Source organism: Nyctereutes procyonoides, unplaced genomic scaffold, assembly GCF_905146905.1.
Source record: "Nyctereutes procyonoides isolate TBG_1078 unplaced genomic scaffold, NYPRO_anot_genome, whole genome shotgun sequence".
Lineage (NCBI taxonomy): Eukaryota > Metazoa > Chordata > Mammalia > Carnivora > Canidae > Nyctereutes > Nyctereutes procyonoides.
In genome coordinates, this window is record NW_026575147.1 from 13,549,766 (window position 1) to 13,568,508 (window position 18,743).

General features: G+C 45.5%; 1 protein-coding gene across 3 annotated transcripts in view; it reads left to right on the top strand.

The window, feature by feature from the left end:
• Positions 1 to 973: 973 nt before the first annotated feature.
• SLC22A15 (solute carrier family 22 member 15) overlaps positions 974 to 18,743 on the top strand; it is an 81,075-nt gene continuing 63,305 nt past the window's right edge. For all 3 annotated transcript variants that reach the window (XM_055312255.1, XM_055312256.1, XM_055312257.1), the window contains exons 1-2: positions 974 to 1,120; positions 18,444 to 18,656. In XM_055312255.1, the coding sequence (XP_055168230.1) occupies positions 1,034 to 1,120; positions 18,444 to 18,656 (300 nt within the window). In that variant the 5' untranslated portion in view covers positions 974 to 1,033. The remainder of the gene's footprint in view (positions 1,121 to 18,443; positions 18,657 to 18,743) is intronic.

The window sequence follows — 18,743 nt, forward strand, 5'->3', positions numbered from 1 at the left end:
TAAACAGAGAGAGAGCACGATTTTATAAAGCCTAAGAGAACAAGATGAACAAGCCTACTACAAACCAAAAAAAGTGACTTAAGAACGGAAAGTCATAAAAATGTGCGCGATCTATCTCCATAATGCAGGGGATCACCGCGAAGCAAGCCAATCCAGAGGGTTCAGAGGAGGGTTTTACCGAACACTTCCAGCCCCCGCCGCGAAGCCGGGCGAGCTTACGGCCAAACGCAGACGGCGGCAGGGAGGTGGGAAGAAAAGAAGCCCGTCGGCCTGCCTCGCTGTCCTGGAGGCGGGAGCCCGAATAAAACATTCTGGGGCCCGTCGTCAGGGCCTGGACCAGGGAGTGCTGGGCAGCTCGGGGGGTGCGGGAACGAGGGACCTCCCCTTCCCCCCTCCCCCCCTCCCCCCCCTTCCTGCCCGGCCGAGGCCGCTGGGCCCCTCCGGCCCCTCCGGCCCCCCCGGCCCCCCCGGCCCCCGCGCTCTCCCGCAGTTCCTTTGCCCCCGGGCCGATTTCTATTCGCAAACGAATCTCGCGGCTTTGCGAGAACTTGTGGACCCGTGATCCCCAGCGGGCTCGCACCGCGAGGGCGGCGCAGGAACGCGGGCCAGCGCTCCCGTCCCGGGGCTCCAGCGCGGCGCCCCCGACTTGTACGAACGGACACCCCACGCCGAGCCGCCGCCAGGTCGCCGCGCCTTGCGCCCCCGCGCCTTGCGCCCCCGCGCCAAGCAGGGCCGGGAGGCGTCTCCATCCGCGCGGATGCCGCAGCCCGAGCGCACTCCCGCTTCCCTCGCCCCGCCAGGGCGCGCACCCCGGCCTCGCCCGGACGCACGGCCCCGCCGGGAAGCCCCGCGGTCGGGGCGGCGGCAGCAGCGCCCCGCCCCCGCCCCCGCCCCCGCCCCCGCCCCCGCCCCTCCCCGCGCTCGCTCGGGCTCCGCGCTCGCCCCTCCCCGCCGCCGCGCCCGCGCCCGCGCCCGCGCCCGCTCCCGCTCCGCGCCGCCGGGGCCGCGCCGGGGCCGCCGGGCCGGGCCAGCCATGGAGGTGGAGGAGGCGTTCCAGGCGGTGGGGGAGATGGGCATCTACCAGATGTACTTGTGCTTCCTGCTGGCGGTGCTGCTGCAGGTGAGTGCCCCGCCCCCGCTCCCGCCCCCACCCCCACCCCCACCCCCGCCGCGGGCGCGCAAACCCCGGGGGCCCCAGCCCCCCGTCCCCCGCCCCCCGCCCCCCGCGCGAGCGCCCCGGGGGCCGCAGCGAGCCGAGGTCGCCGGCGGGCCTGGCCTGCGAGCCTGCCCCCTAGGGCGGTTCCGCCCGGGGCCCCCGCCCCGCCGCCCGCCGCCCCGCCGCCCCGCCGCCCCGCCGCCCCGCCGCCCCGCGCGGGGGAAGGAGCCGGGGAGCTGTGCTTCAGCCTTTGAGCGGAGGATAAACGGTGCCCAGTTCCCCGGTTACCTGCGAGACGCGGGGAATGCGCCAGGGGATTGTCCTCACCTGTGGCTCCGGTCACCTTGGAATCCGGGGCCCCGGGAGAGCCCGGCCCCATCCCGAGCGGCCTCCCTCACGTCTGGGTCTCTGCTCACCGTCTTTTCCTGGATTCCAGGGGGCTTCCTGTTCCAGACGCTTTCCGTGAAGAAGCTTTATTTCACTCGGGTGGAAGTTCTGCTGGGTCATCCTGCCCAGAGGCCAGCCTCGGGCTGAGACTTTTACAAGCTGCATAAGGCCGTCTACGACGTGTGCTTATAGAATAGAATCGGTTCTTGGTTGCACAGAGTTCTCAGACTGCTTGCCCAGCCCAGCCCAGCCTAAAAATGTAGGTTTTAGAATGCTCAAGGTCACTATAGATAGACTTTGCCAGGCAAGAGTTACTCCTTTGCCAGCTTGAATGGGCCACTTAGCATCAGTTACTTCCCCCGATATTCTCAAGGCGCTTCATTCACACATTCTTTACTGGTTTCTACTGTGAGTGAGTCATTGTACCACCCCTTCATTCAACACCTGTTTAGTGAGTGCCTACTGTGTGCTTAGCAGGGGCTACAGTGGTGGACAAAGCAAAGCCCCTTTCTCTTGAAGCTTATCTTCTGGGGGGTTGGGGGGGAGAGGCGGGCAGACAGTTAAAGGAGTACAATGAACCTGCAATGATAATTATCCTGGGGAAAGTATAGGGAAGTCATGAGTCTAACCACCACTCCAACCAGTTGCTTAAATCCCACACAAGGCAACTGCTCAACAGGAAGATGGGGGTGGGGAAAGGTACAGGCTCTCTTACTGATTACTTTTTCCACTAAAATATTTGCAAGTTCAGCCGATTTTATCACCAGCCAGAAAAGCTATTCGAATGATGGACTGATAGAGGTTGTCAGTCCTTTTTCTAGCAAAGCCAGTTGTTAGTTCACAAATCTGCAGTATTCTGAAGTTCCTTTATGTTCGTTGTTTCAGCTTTAAATGCAATTTTCTTGTGGGGAAAAAGTATTTCCTAAATCACAAAAGAGTGAACAGAATTGTATCCGTGATGCCTGATGTTCATTTATAATATGTTTTCTTTGGGAAAATTCTTTTTCTTTCCTCTTCTAACCAAGCATCCCAGAAATATGACTCCTTTTCTGAACAGTGCCACCTCCCATCCCTGTACTCCACCTGCTGTCATTATCTTCTTACAGGCCTAGACAGGTATCCACGCACAGAGAAGAAGTTTATCTTGAGGGAGTGCCACCTTGGAATAGCCACTGATCTGAGTTCAGGACCTGTTGTTTCCATTGCTTACTCTTCTTTATGATTGACCCAGTTGGTTAGTGTTTATTTTATTATTTTTCTAATCTTTGTTTTTTTTAAGATTTTTATTTATCTATTCATGAGAGACAGAGAGAGAGAGGCAGAGAGACACAGGCAGAGGGAGAAGCAGGCTCCATGCCGGGAGCCCGACGCAGGACTCGACCCCCGTCCTCCAGGATCACACCCTGGGCTAAAGGCAGGTGCTAAACCGCTGAGCCACCCGGGCTGCACTGGTTAATGTTTAGTAGCAAAGAGCTCTAAGCCTGTGACTGACCGTCCACTGATGCCTGCCTGACATGTGGTCAGTGTTTGCCATCAAAGAACTAGATCTTTTTTTAAATTTTGAATTATTTTTTTTTATTGGAGTTCAATTTGCCAACATAGAGCATATCACCCAGTGCTCATCCCATCAAGTGCCCCCCTCAGTGCCCATCACCCAGTCACCCCAGCCCCCTGCCCACCTCCCCTTCCACTACCCCTGTTTGTTTCCCAGAGTTAGGAGTCAAAGAATCAGATCTTAAGAGTGTTGGGGGCACCTGGGTGACTCAGTGGTTGAGCGTCTGCCTTTGGCTCAGGGCATGATCCCGGGGTCCTGGAATCGAGTCTTGCATCGGGCTCCCCGCAGGGAGCCTGCTTCTCCCTCTGCCAGTGTCTCTGCCTCTCTCTCTCTGTGTCTCTCATGAATAAATGGATAAAATCTTAAAAAAAAAAAAAGCGTTGGGAATAAGTGATATAAGTGATGTTTATTTTGTAGGTGTGGCTGGGAGGCACCCTGTAGCTGTGTCTATCCCAACAGGGTAGATGGGTCCATCCAGACAGAAGTGAATCCTTCATAGTGGTACCTGTTTATGAGGACCTAACCACCCCATTGAGATACATGATTCAGGTGGTCCTGAGGTCGCCCATAGCTATCCTGGATATGACAGTGACATCACCAAAGATCTCTCTACCAAGTCTGTTGGAGATGGTTTCAGCTAGGCTCGGCCTGTGGAGTGGGAGTCCTGGGAGCCTTATTACACAGTTGTAAAACGATGCTTTCATTATCTTGTGGAGGTTGCTTCTTCCAACAGAGGAAAAAGTAAGAAGCCCTATTCAGGGTAGGCTCAGGTGGGAAGTTGATGTTTGCTTTAAAACCCAAAGCCCTGGAGTGCCTGCTGGCTCAGTTGGTGGAACCTTGATCTTGGTGTTGTGAGTTCGAGCCCCATATTGGGTATAGAGGTGACTTAAAAAAATTCGAAGATAAAACCCAAAGCCCTGGTGTACCGTTGCCCAAGGAACGAACAGACCACCTGCACAGCAGCAGTGCCAGGGAGAGGGAGCCCTGCCAGGGAGCCCTGCGCGTTGTAGATGGGATTGCCAGAGAGAGAGTCAGCCAGACAGGGAGCCTCTGCTACAGCAGGAGCCTTTTCTGCATCTGTGGTTTGGTAATGACCAACCCCAGCTGAGAAACAGAAAACTAGAGAGACAGAGATAGCAGGTTTTTTTTTTTTTTTAAATTTTTTTTTTTGTTTTATTTATTTATGATAGGCACACAGTGAGAGAGAGAGAGGCAGAGACACAGGCAGAGGGAGAAGCAGGCTCCATGCACCGGGAGCCCGACTTGGGATTCGATCCCGGGTCTCCAGGATCGCGCCCTGGGCCAAAGGCAGGCACTAAACCGCTGCGCCACCCAGGGATCCCCGAGATAGCAGGTTTTATATCCTTTCCTTTATTTCCTTCTGGGGCCATTATTATTATTTTTAATTAAAGGTTTTAACTGCCTTTACTTCAGACGTATCCCAAGTTCAAACTAAAAGAACAAAACCTGAGGACGCCTGAGTGGCTCAGTGGTTGTGCACCTGCCTTGGGCTCAGGGCGTGATCTCAGGGTCCAGGATCGAGTCCCGCATTGGTATCCCCTTGAGGAGCCTGCTTCTCCCTCTGCCCGTGTCTCCGCCTTTCTCTGTGTCTCTCATGAACAAATAAAATCTTCAAAAAATAAAAATCAAAAATCAAAAGCACAAAACCACATTACAAAGCCAACTCTCAGGGTCTTTAGGTTAACTGTTTTCACGGATTATTGATACCATCTTGGAGCTCATCAAAAGTTACCTCAATATCCAGTTTCCTTCAGCTAGGAGACTTAACATTCACGCTCTTTGTAAACACAATCTTTGAAATCTCTATAGTGGTCAGCTTTCAGATACATGAGGAACAGATGTAGATTTTGTAGAGTTCTCTTTATATGATGCAGATGCCCCTGATAATAGTGATAATGTGGTTTGAAAGTTCATAAGCAAAAATCTAAAGGAAAAAATAAGTGCCTTATGTAAAAATAGTCTTATGAACAAGCAAGCGGTAGTGTTTACAGTTTTGCAGTTAGTGAAATTCTCACTCTCCAGAAATGTGTGCCTTCCCTTGGGTAAGAGCTATTTGTGGTATTTAAATATGAATTATTCTGTGTACTTTGTTTCTATTTCCTGACAGTGATTCAGGGTTGACACCATCATCATTATTTGGTGTTTGTGTATGTGTGTGTTTGTTTGCCAGGCTGTCTGGAGGAGGAGTGTTGGAATACAATTCTTTGTTTTTGGATCCCTTTAGACACAGAGTGAAAATGGATCCTACTTCTTTGTTCTAAGCTATAGGCTCCAGCTCCTTCATTTTCCTAGGGATCACGAATCACAGATTGTAGTATAATTTGCACAGGGCCTAAAACATCCATTAGCAAACAAGAACCTGTAACCCGTAAGAAGCATTAGTTTCACCAGCAAAATTGTGATGTCAGTGTGAACCAGAGCTTGAGGTATGTATGGTCCTCAGGTGTCCTGATGTGCATTATTTTAATAGAAACTCTTAATAACCCCAACCTTATTTATCAGATCCAGTGCATTCAAGTCATTTACGCAATAAATACCTTCTTTAGGAGGTCGAATGATTGACCAGGTAGTGTGCAGAAGAGAAGAGTGCATTAGTCAACATGTGAAAAGATGTTTACCTTCGGTAGTCATCTGGGACAGGTGTATTAAAGGACTATGAAATATCATTTCACACTTATTAGATTAGCAAACATTAAATAGTCTAACAGTACAGGTGTGATGAAGATGAGGAGAAGCGGGGACTAGCAGTTTAGAGAACAATTTGGCACTAACACAATGAAAACCCAGCATTGGACTCCTAGTGTACATCATCCCGCTGTCTCTTGAACATGTGCATAAGGATGTTATGCACATCCAGGATGTTTATTGCAGCACCATTTGTAATAACAAAAGTTAGTAGCCACCTGAATGACTCTCAAAAAGGGACCAGATAATTAAAATGTGGTAGAAATTTGATAGAATATAACAGTTGAAGTAAATGAACCATTTATAAATAGCCACAGGGATGAATTTTTAAAACACGACGTTTAATGAAAAAAAAACAAAAAACAGCCAGCGTGATGTGTACAATGTGATACTTAGCTCTTCATAAAAATTTGTAAAAACATAGGAAACAATCCCACATTTGGTTTATGAATGTAAATGGACAATGTAGAAGTATAAACACATGGAGTGGAAGGCTCCACGCTCAATTCAAAAGGTTGGTTACCTCCAGGGGATGAAGGGACAGGTTGGGACTAGAAAGGCTATCAGCGAGATTTGCTCTGTATTCGTAATACTGTATTTTAAAAATCGGAAGCGAATATAATAAAAGAAACCAGTTAATTGTGTGGGTGGGTTGATGAATTTTATTTTGTTTTGCTTCTCTGTTAAGTTTTGAAAAACAAAAATGTTTAGAAAAGAAGATGTCCATACTTAGAAGAAAATTCACCGTATGTGAATACCCGTCCACTCTCCCATTGCTGTTCCTTTAACCAGTTAGCCTTGGAAATTGCGGTCAGTGAATTTCACAGTTAGGAGCTTGGGGTCGAGGGAGTTTTGTTCAGGGAGCTTTACCAAACTCTGTATAGAGCACTGGCACAACGAATGTCTCCTGCCTGCTTGCATCTGCCTCCGGGTCTTAATCTCCCCAGGAGATGCGTGGAAAGACTCCCTTTGGTGAGATAGCTCTAAGGTGGTCCCAACCCCTCCACCCTAAGCAAGTTCCTACAGGAAACATTAGTGAAGACCTCTCCATGTTAGTCATTAGGACCAGTCCCTGTGCCTCAAGGGATTCTCTCTCAGCACCACCAGGCGTTCAGCTGGGATGAGAACCTGTGGCATCAGTTAGAGCTGCTCTATCCTGACTCCAAGAACATCGAGCATCCACCATGGTTTGCAGCTAGTTTGAGCAAGTTTTATGCTGCCCTACCCTCAGATGTAGTACTCTCTGCCCTCAGACTGTGGCCGTCAGTTGGGGTGATAAACTGGGGACCCTTTGCTCGTGTTCTTCCATCACTTTAGGTGAATGGGGCACCATAGTTCAGAGAGACCAGAGCTACACTTGGCCCCAGTCTGTCCTCAGGAAAGCTGTTGTCTATAGACAGACACTGCCCCCTGGTGTAAAGCAGATGAAGTTGCAGACCAGATTTCCATCTAGGGCGGTTATGGAAATAAATGGAGCCTCCAGGAGCTTTAAGGAAGCTCCTCTGAGCCTCGAGCCTCGGGCATCTCAAGAATTGGAATATGCCTTGGAAAGCAAAGCTCAACACCTCTGCAGCGCCCACATCCCAGCAGCATGCCTGCCAGGGCCACCCACAGCACAGCTGCTTAACATGTGCCCTGACACAGAAGGTATTACCTTAATAAGACAGTACACACACACACACAGGTCATTAAAATTGTGAAGACAGTAAGACCACCAGACTGGAATGCTGTGACCCTCTGCTGTGAGATGGCTGAGGGCGTCTCTGTAGATAGGTCTCAGTCATTACTGTGCTCTGGGAAATGGCTGGACCATGAGTGTCTAATTAATTTGTTTTGCAAGTTCACAATTTCTTAAAGTTGCCCAATGCCCAGCAGTTGGTTGGCATTGTGTCAGTGTCACCTTGAGGTCTGCAGAATATGAGCTTGATTCATCCACACAGTCAGAGGCTGCCTTAGGAGGGAGAGCCAGCAAATCCCAAGACACACACAGGAATCTCGTCTCTGGTTTCCTTAACCAAATATTCAGGCAGAAACAGACATCTGCACTTATGGAATCATGTGATGCTCATCAAGTCATATACAGTGATTGTACAAAAAAGGGAAAATATAGAAAAAAGGAAAAAAAAACCCACCAGAACTTCGACCACCCAGACATGAAACATGCTCCCATTTCAGTGGATTGCCTTCCAGACTTTTTATTATACGAATGTGTACATTTGTCTTTTTTTGTGTGTAAATTTGTATCCTAATCTGATTTTTGTCTCTCAGTGGTATTGTGAATGCCTTACTGTGCTCATAAATGAACAACCACATATTTTCTAATGGCTGTAGTGTGGTGTTCTGACATATGGCTGTACTGTAGTTTGCTTATTCTGTTCCTCTTGTTGCAAATGTAGGCTTGTTGGTTCCTCTTTTTCACAGCTCTGAAACCCATGCACCTTGGGCGGTAGTCTTCTCCTACTTGGGTGTTGACTACCCTTCCTAAGCTCAGATTTCTCTTGACTCCATTGCTCCCTTTCTCCCCAGATGTTCTTTCTTTCAACTTTATGGGTGGTATAGAAATGTCAACTTCCTAAATACCCCTTCCTTTTACTTCAGAATTTTTATTCTGAATGCTCACCTAGCATTATAGTTTTCCACAACGTCCAAGAAGAAGACAACTCTACCCTCCTTCCAGGGATATCCCCTGACCTTTGTTCTTGATTCTATATTACTCCATTTCATTAGTCATTTCTAATCTAATCTTTTTGTTTTAAAGATTTTATTTATTTATTCATGAGAGACACACACAGAGTGAGGCAGAGACTCAGGCAGAGGGAGAAGCAGGCTCCATACAGGGAGCCCGATGTGGGACTCGATCCCAGGACTCCAGGATCATGCTCTGGGCCAAAGGCAGGCGTTAAATTGCTGAGCCACCCAGGGATCTCTGTTTTGTTTTTTTTTTTTTTTTAATTTAAATTTTGTTAGTTAACCTACAGGGCAGCATTGGTTTCTGGAGTAGGATTCTGGGATTCATCACTTACACACAACACCCGGTGCTCATCACAAGTGCCCTCTCGTCATTTCTAATCTTTTATCTTTCTGCATGACATGATGTCCCAAAGAATGGCTTGTGTGGTAGGTTTAGGGGTATATGGAAATAGTATTAAATTGCATCAGCTAATAAAGTGACAGGGTTATTCCCTCTTTAGTTCTTCCTTAATCTCTATCTTTTATCTAAGAGGAAAGTCTCCTTTGGTGCTAGCACTTCTCAATACATTTGCAAATATTTCTGTCTGAGCAAAGGGAATGGATTAGAAGTAAGGCTTAAAGAAAGCTCAGACCTTTCTGAGCTTTCTGAGCAGAAAACATTACCCTGTTGGAATTTAATAACTTTATTCTGGTTTTAATTTATTTACTATACCTTTTCTTTTTTTTTCTTTTTTTTTAAGATTTTATTTATTCATAGAGACGCAGAGAGAGAATGAGAGGCAGAGACACAGGCAGATGGAGAAGCAGGCTCCATGCAGAGAGCCTGACGTGGGACTCATCCAGGGTCTCCAGGATCACACCCTGGGCTGCAGGCGGCGCTAAACCGCTGCGCCACCGGGGCTGCCCTTTACTATACCTTTTCATTTAAAACTACTTTTTTAAGTTCTGAAACATTTCAAACAAAATACAGGAAAGAATGTCATAAACATACGTATATCTACTTCCAGATTTGATAAGTGCTAATGTATCATGTTTGTTCAAGGTGGTGTCAGTCACAGTTCAGCCAGAGAGGCAGGAAGCAGAACTCCTGGGATGGGGACACATGTAGGTGTATATAAATGTGTGTGTTTATCATATATATTTGTATATATTATTATGCATGTAGTCAATGAATTATTACAGAAATTTGACCATATGCAATTGGGGGAGCTGGCTAAATAGTCCCTGTGAAGTTGCTGTCTTTGTGTCTGATGTTAGAGCTTGAGTCTGCAGGGAAGGCAGTCTGGAAGGGAAACTGACCTGGAAGCCATCAGAATTGACTGGAAACTGTGTCATTCTCACTGCCTTCAGCCTTGATGAAGCACCTGCCTTTCATTGTAGAACTCAATGCACACCTAGCCCAGGAGTCAGAGATGCTGAGGGAGGGTCCAGGGGATTGTGGCTCAACTGCAGGCTCAGCTGCCCTGTTCCACCAACAAAGTGAACCAACAAAGAAGTGGGAATGTAAGGGAGGCACAGAAGCACCTGCCCCAACCTTCTGAGCGTAAAAAGCAAGAATGGCTGCTCCTTTGCTTTCACTCCTCCCCCCAGATCTTGCTTGAAAATATCTCTTGTGGCTCACCTTTTTTTTTTTTTTAAAGATTATTTATTTGTGTGTGTGAGAGAGAGCAAGAGAGCCAGAGAGCACAAGTGGGGGGAATGGCAGAGGGAGAAGGAGAAACAGGCTCCCTGCTGAGCAGGGAGCCCCATGTGGGGCTCAATCCCAGGACCCTGAAATGAACCGAGCCAAAGGCAGATGCTTAACTGACTGAGCCACCTAGGTGCCCCTCTTGTGTCCTACCTTACATAAAAACATACTAGGCAACACTTGAGATTATGACATGGTGTTTATTTTTGTAGTTCTATTTGGTCATATCTCTGTTGGTATAAAATTGTATTTCTCAGCAAATTTGCTTAAGTTAAAAATTTTTAATTGAATTTATAGATGACATAATCTGATAAAGGCTTAGTATCCAAAATATATAAAAAACTTCTAAAACTCAACACCCCGAAAATGAATAATCCAATTAAAAAATGGGCAAAATTGCAGCCTGTGTGGCTTAGCAGTTTAGCGCCTACCTTTGGCCCAGGCGTGATCCTGGAGACCCAGGATCGAGTCCCACTTCGGGCTCCCTGCATGGGGCTGGCTTCTCCCTCTGCCTGTGTCTCTGCCTCTTTCTCTCTGTGTGTCTCTCATGAATAAATAAATAAAATCATTAAAAAAAATGGGCAGAAGACATGAATAGACATTTTTCCAAAGAAAGCTTACAGATGGCCAACAGACACATGAAAAGATGTTCAATATCACTGCTCATCAGGGAAATGCAAATCAAAACCACAACGAGATACTACCTCACACCTGTCAGAATAGCTAAAATCAACAACAAAAATAATAACAGGTGTTGGCAGTGATATGGAGAAAGGGGAACCCTCTTGCACTGTTGGTGGGAATGCTACTGGTGTAGCCATTCTGGAGAACAGTATGGAGTTTCCTCAAAAATTTGAAATTGGAACTACCCTACAATCCAGCAAGTGCACTACCAGGTATTTGCCTGAAGGATACAAACATGATAATTCAAAAGGACACAGCCCCCCAGTGTTTATAGCAGCATTATCTACATTAGCCAAATCATAGAAACAACCAAGTGTCCATCAATTGATGACTGTATAAAGAAGATGTGGTGTGTGTCTGTGTGTGTGTGCATATACACACAATGGAATATTACCCATAAAAATGAAATCTAATAATTTGCAGTGACATGAATGGAGCTGGAGAGCATTATGTTAAGCAAAATAAATCAGTAAGAGAAAGACAAATACCATATAATTTCACTCATGTGAAATTTAAGAAAACAAATGAGCAAAGGGAAAAAAAGAGAGGCAAACCAAGAAAGAGACTCTAAACTCTAAAGAACACACTGATGGTTACCAGAGGGGAGAGGATGGGGGGTGGGTGAAATAGGTGATGGGGATTAAGGAGTTCACTTGTCAGGGTAAGTACTGAGTAATGTATGGAAATGTAGAATCCCTATATTATACACCTGAAACTAATATTACACTGTATGTTAACTGACTGGAATTTATTTTTTTTAAGATTTTATTTATTTATTTGAGAGAGAAGAACACAAATGGGGGAGAGGGAAAAGCAGATTTCCCACTGAGCAGGGAGCCCAATGTGGGACTCTATCCAGGACCCTGGGATCATGCCCTGAGCCAAAGACAGCTACCAACTGAGCTACCCAGGTGCCCCAACTAACTGGAATTTAAATAAAATTAAAAGACTTTTAAGTAAATAATAGAAAATGGGTACATAAAACTCTTGCAAGGGGGTAACCAGATGACTGAAATTTGGGAAAAACTCAGTGAGCCCTGTAATACTTCTTCAGAGAACACTAAAAATACATTCTTTGCTTTCCTGACTCCGATTGTCTTTTTTGTTTTTTGGGGGTTTTTTGGCCTAATAACCCCTTACAAGTTATTCCTAGCTTTTACTTCCTAGCTCGGGTGTCAAGCAAGCTTTTCTTTATTCTCCCAGTTGGAATTCCCATTCACTTTCTTTGTGTTCTCATTAACCTCATTTCTACCATGGCTAATACCGCGTTTGTCAAAATCGGCCTTGTGTTTGCAGCTTTGTGCATATTTGTTGTCCTCGGTTGAATGTATTTGCCTAGAAGGAAATAATTGTTTCTTATCCATCCTTGTTATCACCTGAGGCTCATAATATAATGTGTTGTAAAGTGTTGGTACTCACTACAATTTTTTAAGAATGAAGCAGAAGTAACAGAAGGAAGATGGTCAGGTGGTGGTATTCCCATTTTATTTGAAAGAAAAGATTGAGAGGGAGGAAAAAACAGATGCAGATTAAATCACTGTTTACCCAAATGCTTAATTTGTCCAAAATCTTAATTAGTGGTTGGAACCAGGATTAGGTCCTGGAATTACTAGGTTGTCATCCATCATCATCTATTTTTCCCCCTACACCATCCTGTAAGGAAGTAGTTAACAAAATGTATCCTAGGCTGTTATGTATACAGTGGTATGTTGGGTTAACTTGGAAGGATAGAGAAATGTAAGCTAGGGTTTCTTTCCTTCAGGATATGAGAAATCATTAACAAATTAGAATTTCACTGTATCTACAATGTGCAGAATAATACTTCCCCCGTAAATAGTGCAGCCACCCAATGGATGCTTTGGAAATTAAGAAAGGAGCCATTGGTGTCAGGAGTGGCTTGTTGAAGACTTCAGAGGGACTGAGCTTAAGCTGAACTTTGGAGCTTGGGTTTAAAGAGAAATGGGAAGGTCATTTCAGATGGAAAACCATAAAATTGGAAAAAACATGTAGAAGAGAGAGTGGCCTGTACCCTTGCCCACACAAAGTGTGGTCCAGACCAGCAGCCTTTCACTCATGAGAACTTGCTAGAGATGTGGCACTGGGTCTCCCCCAGGCTGTGGGATCAGAAAAGTTTGGGAAGCGCTGATAGATACCATTTGTAAGGGGCTGTACAGTTTATGGTTGGGTGAAGAAACATCCCATTTGACACTCTGAATAGATTAATTAGATCCCAATGAATTAGATCAAGAGGTGGACTACTAGCATTCAATCTCACTGAAAGAAAACATGAAGTTTGGAGAGGTTTTGATTTGCTGTAAGTTTACTAGAGTTGAGGTTCTGAGGAATAGAGATTCCATGTGCTTTTTATACCATGTGATGAAAAGTCACATTTGGGGATTTAAGTAGACTAGGACAGAAAGCTTGAATGCAGATTGGGTGGCAGTTGGATCATACAGTGGAGATCCGGAATGTTAGGGCATTTGTCACTTACCCATTAATAGGTTTTGGCCAGAAGAGCTTCATGAGGAGCATCTCAGGGAGACCAATCTGATGGCATCACATGGATGAATTAGAGTCAGGAAGAAGCAGGACTCGAGGCAATAACTGAATATATTTCTTAAAGATTTTATTTATTTGACAGAGAGCACATGTGTATGTGAGCACTAGCTGGGGGAGCAGCAGGCTCTCCCATGAGCAGGGAGCCCAACTCAGGGCTTGATCCCAGGACCCCAGGATCATGACCTGAGCCAAAGGCAGACTCTTAGCCCACTGAGCCACTCAGGTGCCCCAATAACTAAATATTTTAAATTTTAAAAAAGTGGTATTGGTAAGTGACCCAACAAATATTTATTGAATACCCAATTTGTGCTGGGCACTGGGCGCTTGGTCCTGTAGTTCCTGTTGTGCTCATGTAATGCTACTGGTTGAGTCAATTACATAACTGAGTCGGAAGTGGTGCAGAAAAGACCCAACAGTAATGACAATAAAGTCATCTTTGATTTTTCCCATTTTTTTTTTTTTCCTTTCTCTGAGGGAATCTCTGGCCTTGAAGTCTGGTGACTCCCATTCTCATCCTGGTTTTGCTATTATTCTACATGACCTTGGATGATTCACCTAATTGTTCTGTTGCCCATTTTTCCTACTCAAAACATCAGCATCATACTTACCATGACTTCACAGCACAAGGTATTGTGATGAGATAATTTATGGGGGGCATTTTTGGTTTCCGGAGCATTACATTATAATGCCATTGACATAAAATCATTTTTGAAACCTTCACTTTCTGCAACTTCAAAAATTTCAGTCCCCTAGTGCATTTTTGTCACTTTTCTTATTATAATGATATTGAGGGGGGGGGAAATGTAGCCATCTGTGGCACTTGTTCTTTCCTGGAGTTAGTGTTGAAGAAGATAATGGTCTCTTTGCGATGTTGTTGGCCTCACTCCGAAGGAGCGCGGGTGGTGGTTTCTGATTGTGGCTTTAAGGCCCATCAGCTGATGGATGTGGTCATTAGACAAGAATATGTGGGTGAGTGTGTGCGTGGTAACTGGTAATAGCAGAGACATGATGGAGAGAGTATTTGGACTCTGGGGAGAAAAGCGTGTGTGTGTGTGTGTGTGTGTGTGTGTGTGTGTGTGTGCATGAGGGTGGGGTGGGCCCTGGGAACATTGTGAGGGGTGGAAGGAGGGCAGAGAAGATGAGAAGGTCGAAGTGCTCACTGAGGCTACAGGTTGCTATGAATAATACTGATCAGGTTTCATTGCTCCCTTCTGTGAATTCGAGTATGGATCAGCACCACCTCTTTGTTTCTGAACTGCTTTCTTTTTTTTAATTTTTAAATTTAAAATTGTAATTCCACCAGAGTTAACGTACAGTGTTATATCAGTTTCAGGTGTACAATACAGCGATTCAACCCTTTTTTTTGTTTTTTTTACATCTCCCAGTGCTCGTCACAGCAGGTTCCCTTGGAAATCCCCATCATCTGTTTCACCCGGCCCTTCCCTCTGTTGACTGTCCTTGTGTTCTCTGCAGTTGAGTCTGTTTCTTGTTTGTCTCCCTCTTTTTTTTTTTTCTTTGCTCATTTGTTTTCTTTCTTAAATTCCACATAGGAGGGGATCCCTGGGTGGCGCAGCAGTTTAGCGCCTGCCTTTGGCCCAGGGCGCCATCCTGGAGACCTGGGATCGAATCCCACGTTGGGCTCCCGGTGCATGGAGCCTGCTTCTCCCTCTGCCTATGTCTCTGCCTCTCTCTCTCTCTCTCTCTCTCTCTCTCTCTCTCACTGTGTGCCTATCATAAAAAAAAAAAAAAATTCCACATAGGAAATGACGTCGTATGGTATTTGTCTTTCTCTGACATATTTTGCTTAGCATATGCTTTCTGGCTCTGTCCATGTCCATCCTATTTTATGGCTAAGTAATACTCCATTGTGTGTCTGTGTGTGTATGTATCTCACATCTTTATCCATTCGTCAGTCAGTGGATACCTGCCTGCTTCCATAGTTTGGCTAATGTAGATAATGCTGCTATAAACATTGGGATGCATGTATTTTCAGACCTTCTTTCTTTCTTTCTTTCTTTCTTTCTTTCTTTCTTTCTTTCTTTCTTTTTTTTTTTTTTAAAGATTTTATTTATTTATTCATGGGAGACAGAGAAAGGCAGAGACACAGGCAGAGGGAGAAGCAGGTTCCACGCGGGGAGGCTGATGTGGAACTTGATCCCAGGACCCTGGGCTCATGCCATGAGCCAAAGGCAGACGCCCAACCACTGAACCACTCAGACGTCCCTCAGACCGACTTTCTACACATTGTAGCTATTGCTGAGAATGGTATTTTTCCATGAAGAAACACACCTCAGAGAACCCTTTGAGCATTTCTTCTCTTCCCTAGACTATTGCTTATCTTAGAACAATCCAGATAAAAATATGATATGTTAACATATTTCCAGCAAGTACTTTGAACAGTGCCTGGCACATAACTAGCATTAAAGAAATGTTTGCTGTTGTTATTAGCATTACATCCTGGTCATTTTTTCATTCATTCACTTGTTGAGTGTGTGCTATCATGTATCTAGAAGGTGAAGTGTTTGCTTTGGAAGCCCAGGGCTGGATCATACAAAGATCCTGTCCTCAGGGACAGAATGTTCCAGTAGGAAAAAATAAGATGAGCAAACACATAAATATAATGGAGTAAAGGAAAGGATATGCCTCTAGGAAAAGTCTAGGATGGTGCTTTTGAGGGGTGAGCAGAAGCAGGAGAGGGCTTCTGGAGGGTTGGAGAGAAGGGTGGGTGGGAGGAAGTGCTGCTGAGTCGCATCTGGGAGGAAGGGAAAGGTTCAGAGACTCTGCTGGCCCCTGCAAAGTGCTTTCCAGGTGAAGTGAATGGTAGGAACAAAAGCAGAAAATAGCATATTTAGAGAGAAAATAGAGCTAGTTTGTTTTGCCTGATTGAAGGCTGTGTTTTGAACATGTGTTTTGCCTCATCTCCAGCATTCCCTTGTCCCATAATTTTTCACTTCTTTACCCATCAGTTAAGTTCAGCAGATTGTAAGAAGGAGGGGAAGTTACTAAAACCATGCAAACGGCTTTGCAATTCTAGTGGCTGCTAAATGTGCTATCTGTGCTTGTAATTATTAAGGTTTTTATTTTTATAAACTGCCTCGTGTTCTAAAACTTCCTTGATAGTATGCAAATGGAGGCCAGGAAGCATTATAAATCCAGAAACATGATTTCCTTTGTATTCTACAATAAATCACCCACGCAGACTGACCCTCGAGAGGCCCACCATCATTCGCCTCAAAATAGGGGGCTGCCTTACATCCTCGCAGCCTTTCCCTGAATGCAAGAATCACAAACCTTGGGTTTTACATTAGCTTTCTGCTCTGACACAATGTCACGACTTCTTTTCTCTTTCCTTGACAGTAATTCTGTCATCTGCCTGTGATAAATCATTTTGCCTTTGGTGTTTTAGCTTATTCACCCTACAACTGAATATGCCCCTATGGAGTGTGGTGGAAGAGGCTCTAGGTTCATTAATAGTGGGGGGTGGGGGGACTGTTGAAGCTGTTGGCAAGTCGCCAACTCTTTGTTCCTCAGTCAACGCATCCATCCAGTGGGGCTGTTGCTGTATGCTGTGGAGAAATCACAGCTTTGTATTTTGGAAACACTTATCTGCTTAAAGGTATTTTAAGATACCAGGTTTGTGGTTAATAGGGATAATTTCTAAAAATAAGATTATCTCATTTAGTGAAATAATTTGCACTGGAACAGACAAATTCTGTGTTTTCCTAATTCATCTGCAGCTTGAAATCATCATCCAACAATGAGAACTAATATAAATGGAAATTCCTGGCATAAAAAGGCTGCAGAGGGCGCAACAGCTTATAAACCCAATTGTGAATCACTATCAGGCCCAGAACAATCAGAAGCAAGTGGCATATGTGCTTAATAAAATTTTGTGAATGATTTTTTTTTTTTTTTTTTTTTTTTTTTTTTTTTTTTTTTTTTTTTTTTTGCTGTGGGAGTGCAACAATGTTTAGATTGAACAATGATTAAGTAGAGCTAAGGGTTATAAAGTGAGTATCCATTACTGGGATTTTGAATTTCTTTACATTTTGTAAGTTGTATACTGTTTTTAAAATAGTACCTAATCGGGACGCCTGGATGGCTCAGTGGTTGAGCGTCTGCCTTTGTCGCAGGGAGGGATCCTAGGGTCTAGGATCGAGTCCCACATCGGGCTCCCTGCATGGAGCCTGCCTCTCTCCCGGCCTGTGTCTCTGCCTCTCTCTCTGTCTCTTATAAATAAATAAAATCTTTAAAAATAAAATAAAATAGTATCTACTCAAGTACATATTATGATTACCTGCTTTAATAAAGTATTTTCGTTGGTGCTCACTCTCCTTATATATATAATCTGTCTATCTGTGTATATGCTGTCTCTGTTTTTTTCTGTTTATACTCTGTATACTCTTATGCTCTCTATATATACATTGTATATACTCTCTTCTCTATATGCATATACTCTATATATATTCCTTTACTATGTATATATATATGTGTGTGTATATATATGTGTGTGTATGTATATATATATTTTTTCTCTATATATATGCTGTTTTCTGAGACATTTATGTCACAGTTGGTTTTGTTTAGATTGTGAAGTCAAAGCCAAGATACTCTTGGGCTCTTGTGCCTGCTTACCTGAAAGGAGGGTATAGTGTTGAGGGGAAATAGCTGGAATGTCAGTCTTCCAAACCAGAGCCAGTAGTATCCCCCCCCACACACCTTCTCCAGGGTTGAACCAGCTGTGTGCTGTTTCCTGAGCATCAGAGGTATCTCAAATGTAGAAGAAAATTCCCTCCACCGCCCCGAAAAAGCCTAGGGTGCTTTACAAGTGAGGTCACTGATGACTCTGTCGGTGGTAGATTGGGAAGCTTCCTTTTCATGTTTCTCTCCTTCGCTTCTGACCCGTCTCATTTCTGTAGCTCCTAGAAACACAAAAGGCGCGAGACTGGCCTCGTGAGGCCCGCAAGCCTGCTGATTGTGATTCCAGCGGCGATGGCTCTGTGTGTTTGCTCCTTCAGCTCTATGTGGCCACCGAGGCCATCCTGATCGCGCTGGTGGGGGCCACGCCGTCGTACCGCTGGGACCTGGCCGAGCTCCTGCCCAACCAGAGCCACGGCAACCTGTCAGCAGGTGACGACCGCGCCCTGGGGCACTGGCTGCTGACGGCCAACGGCAGCGAGGTCCGCAAGCACGTGCACTTCAGCAGCAGCTTCACGTCCATTGCCTCCGAGGTAACAGCAGAGGGGGGTGCTTGGGGGGGATGGCAAAACAAAGGCAGGCCCTTCTGACGGCCAGAGGAGCGCTTCTCCCCGTCCACA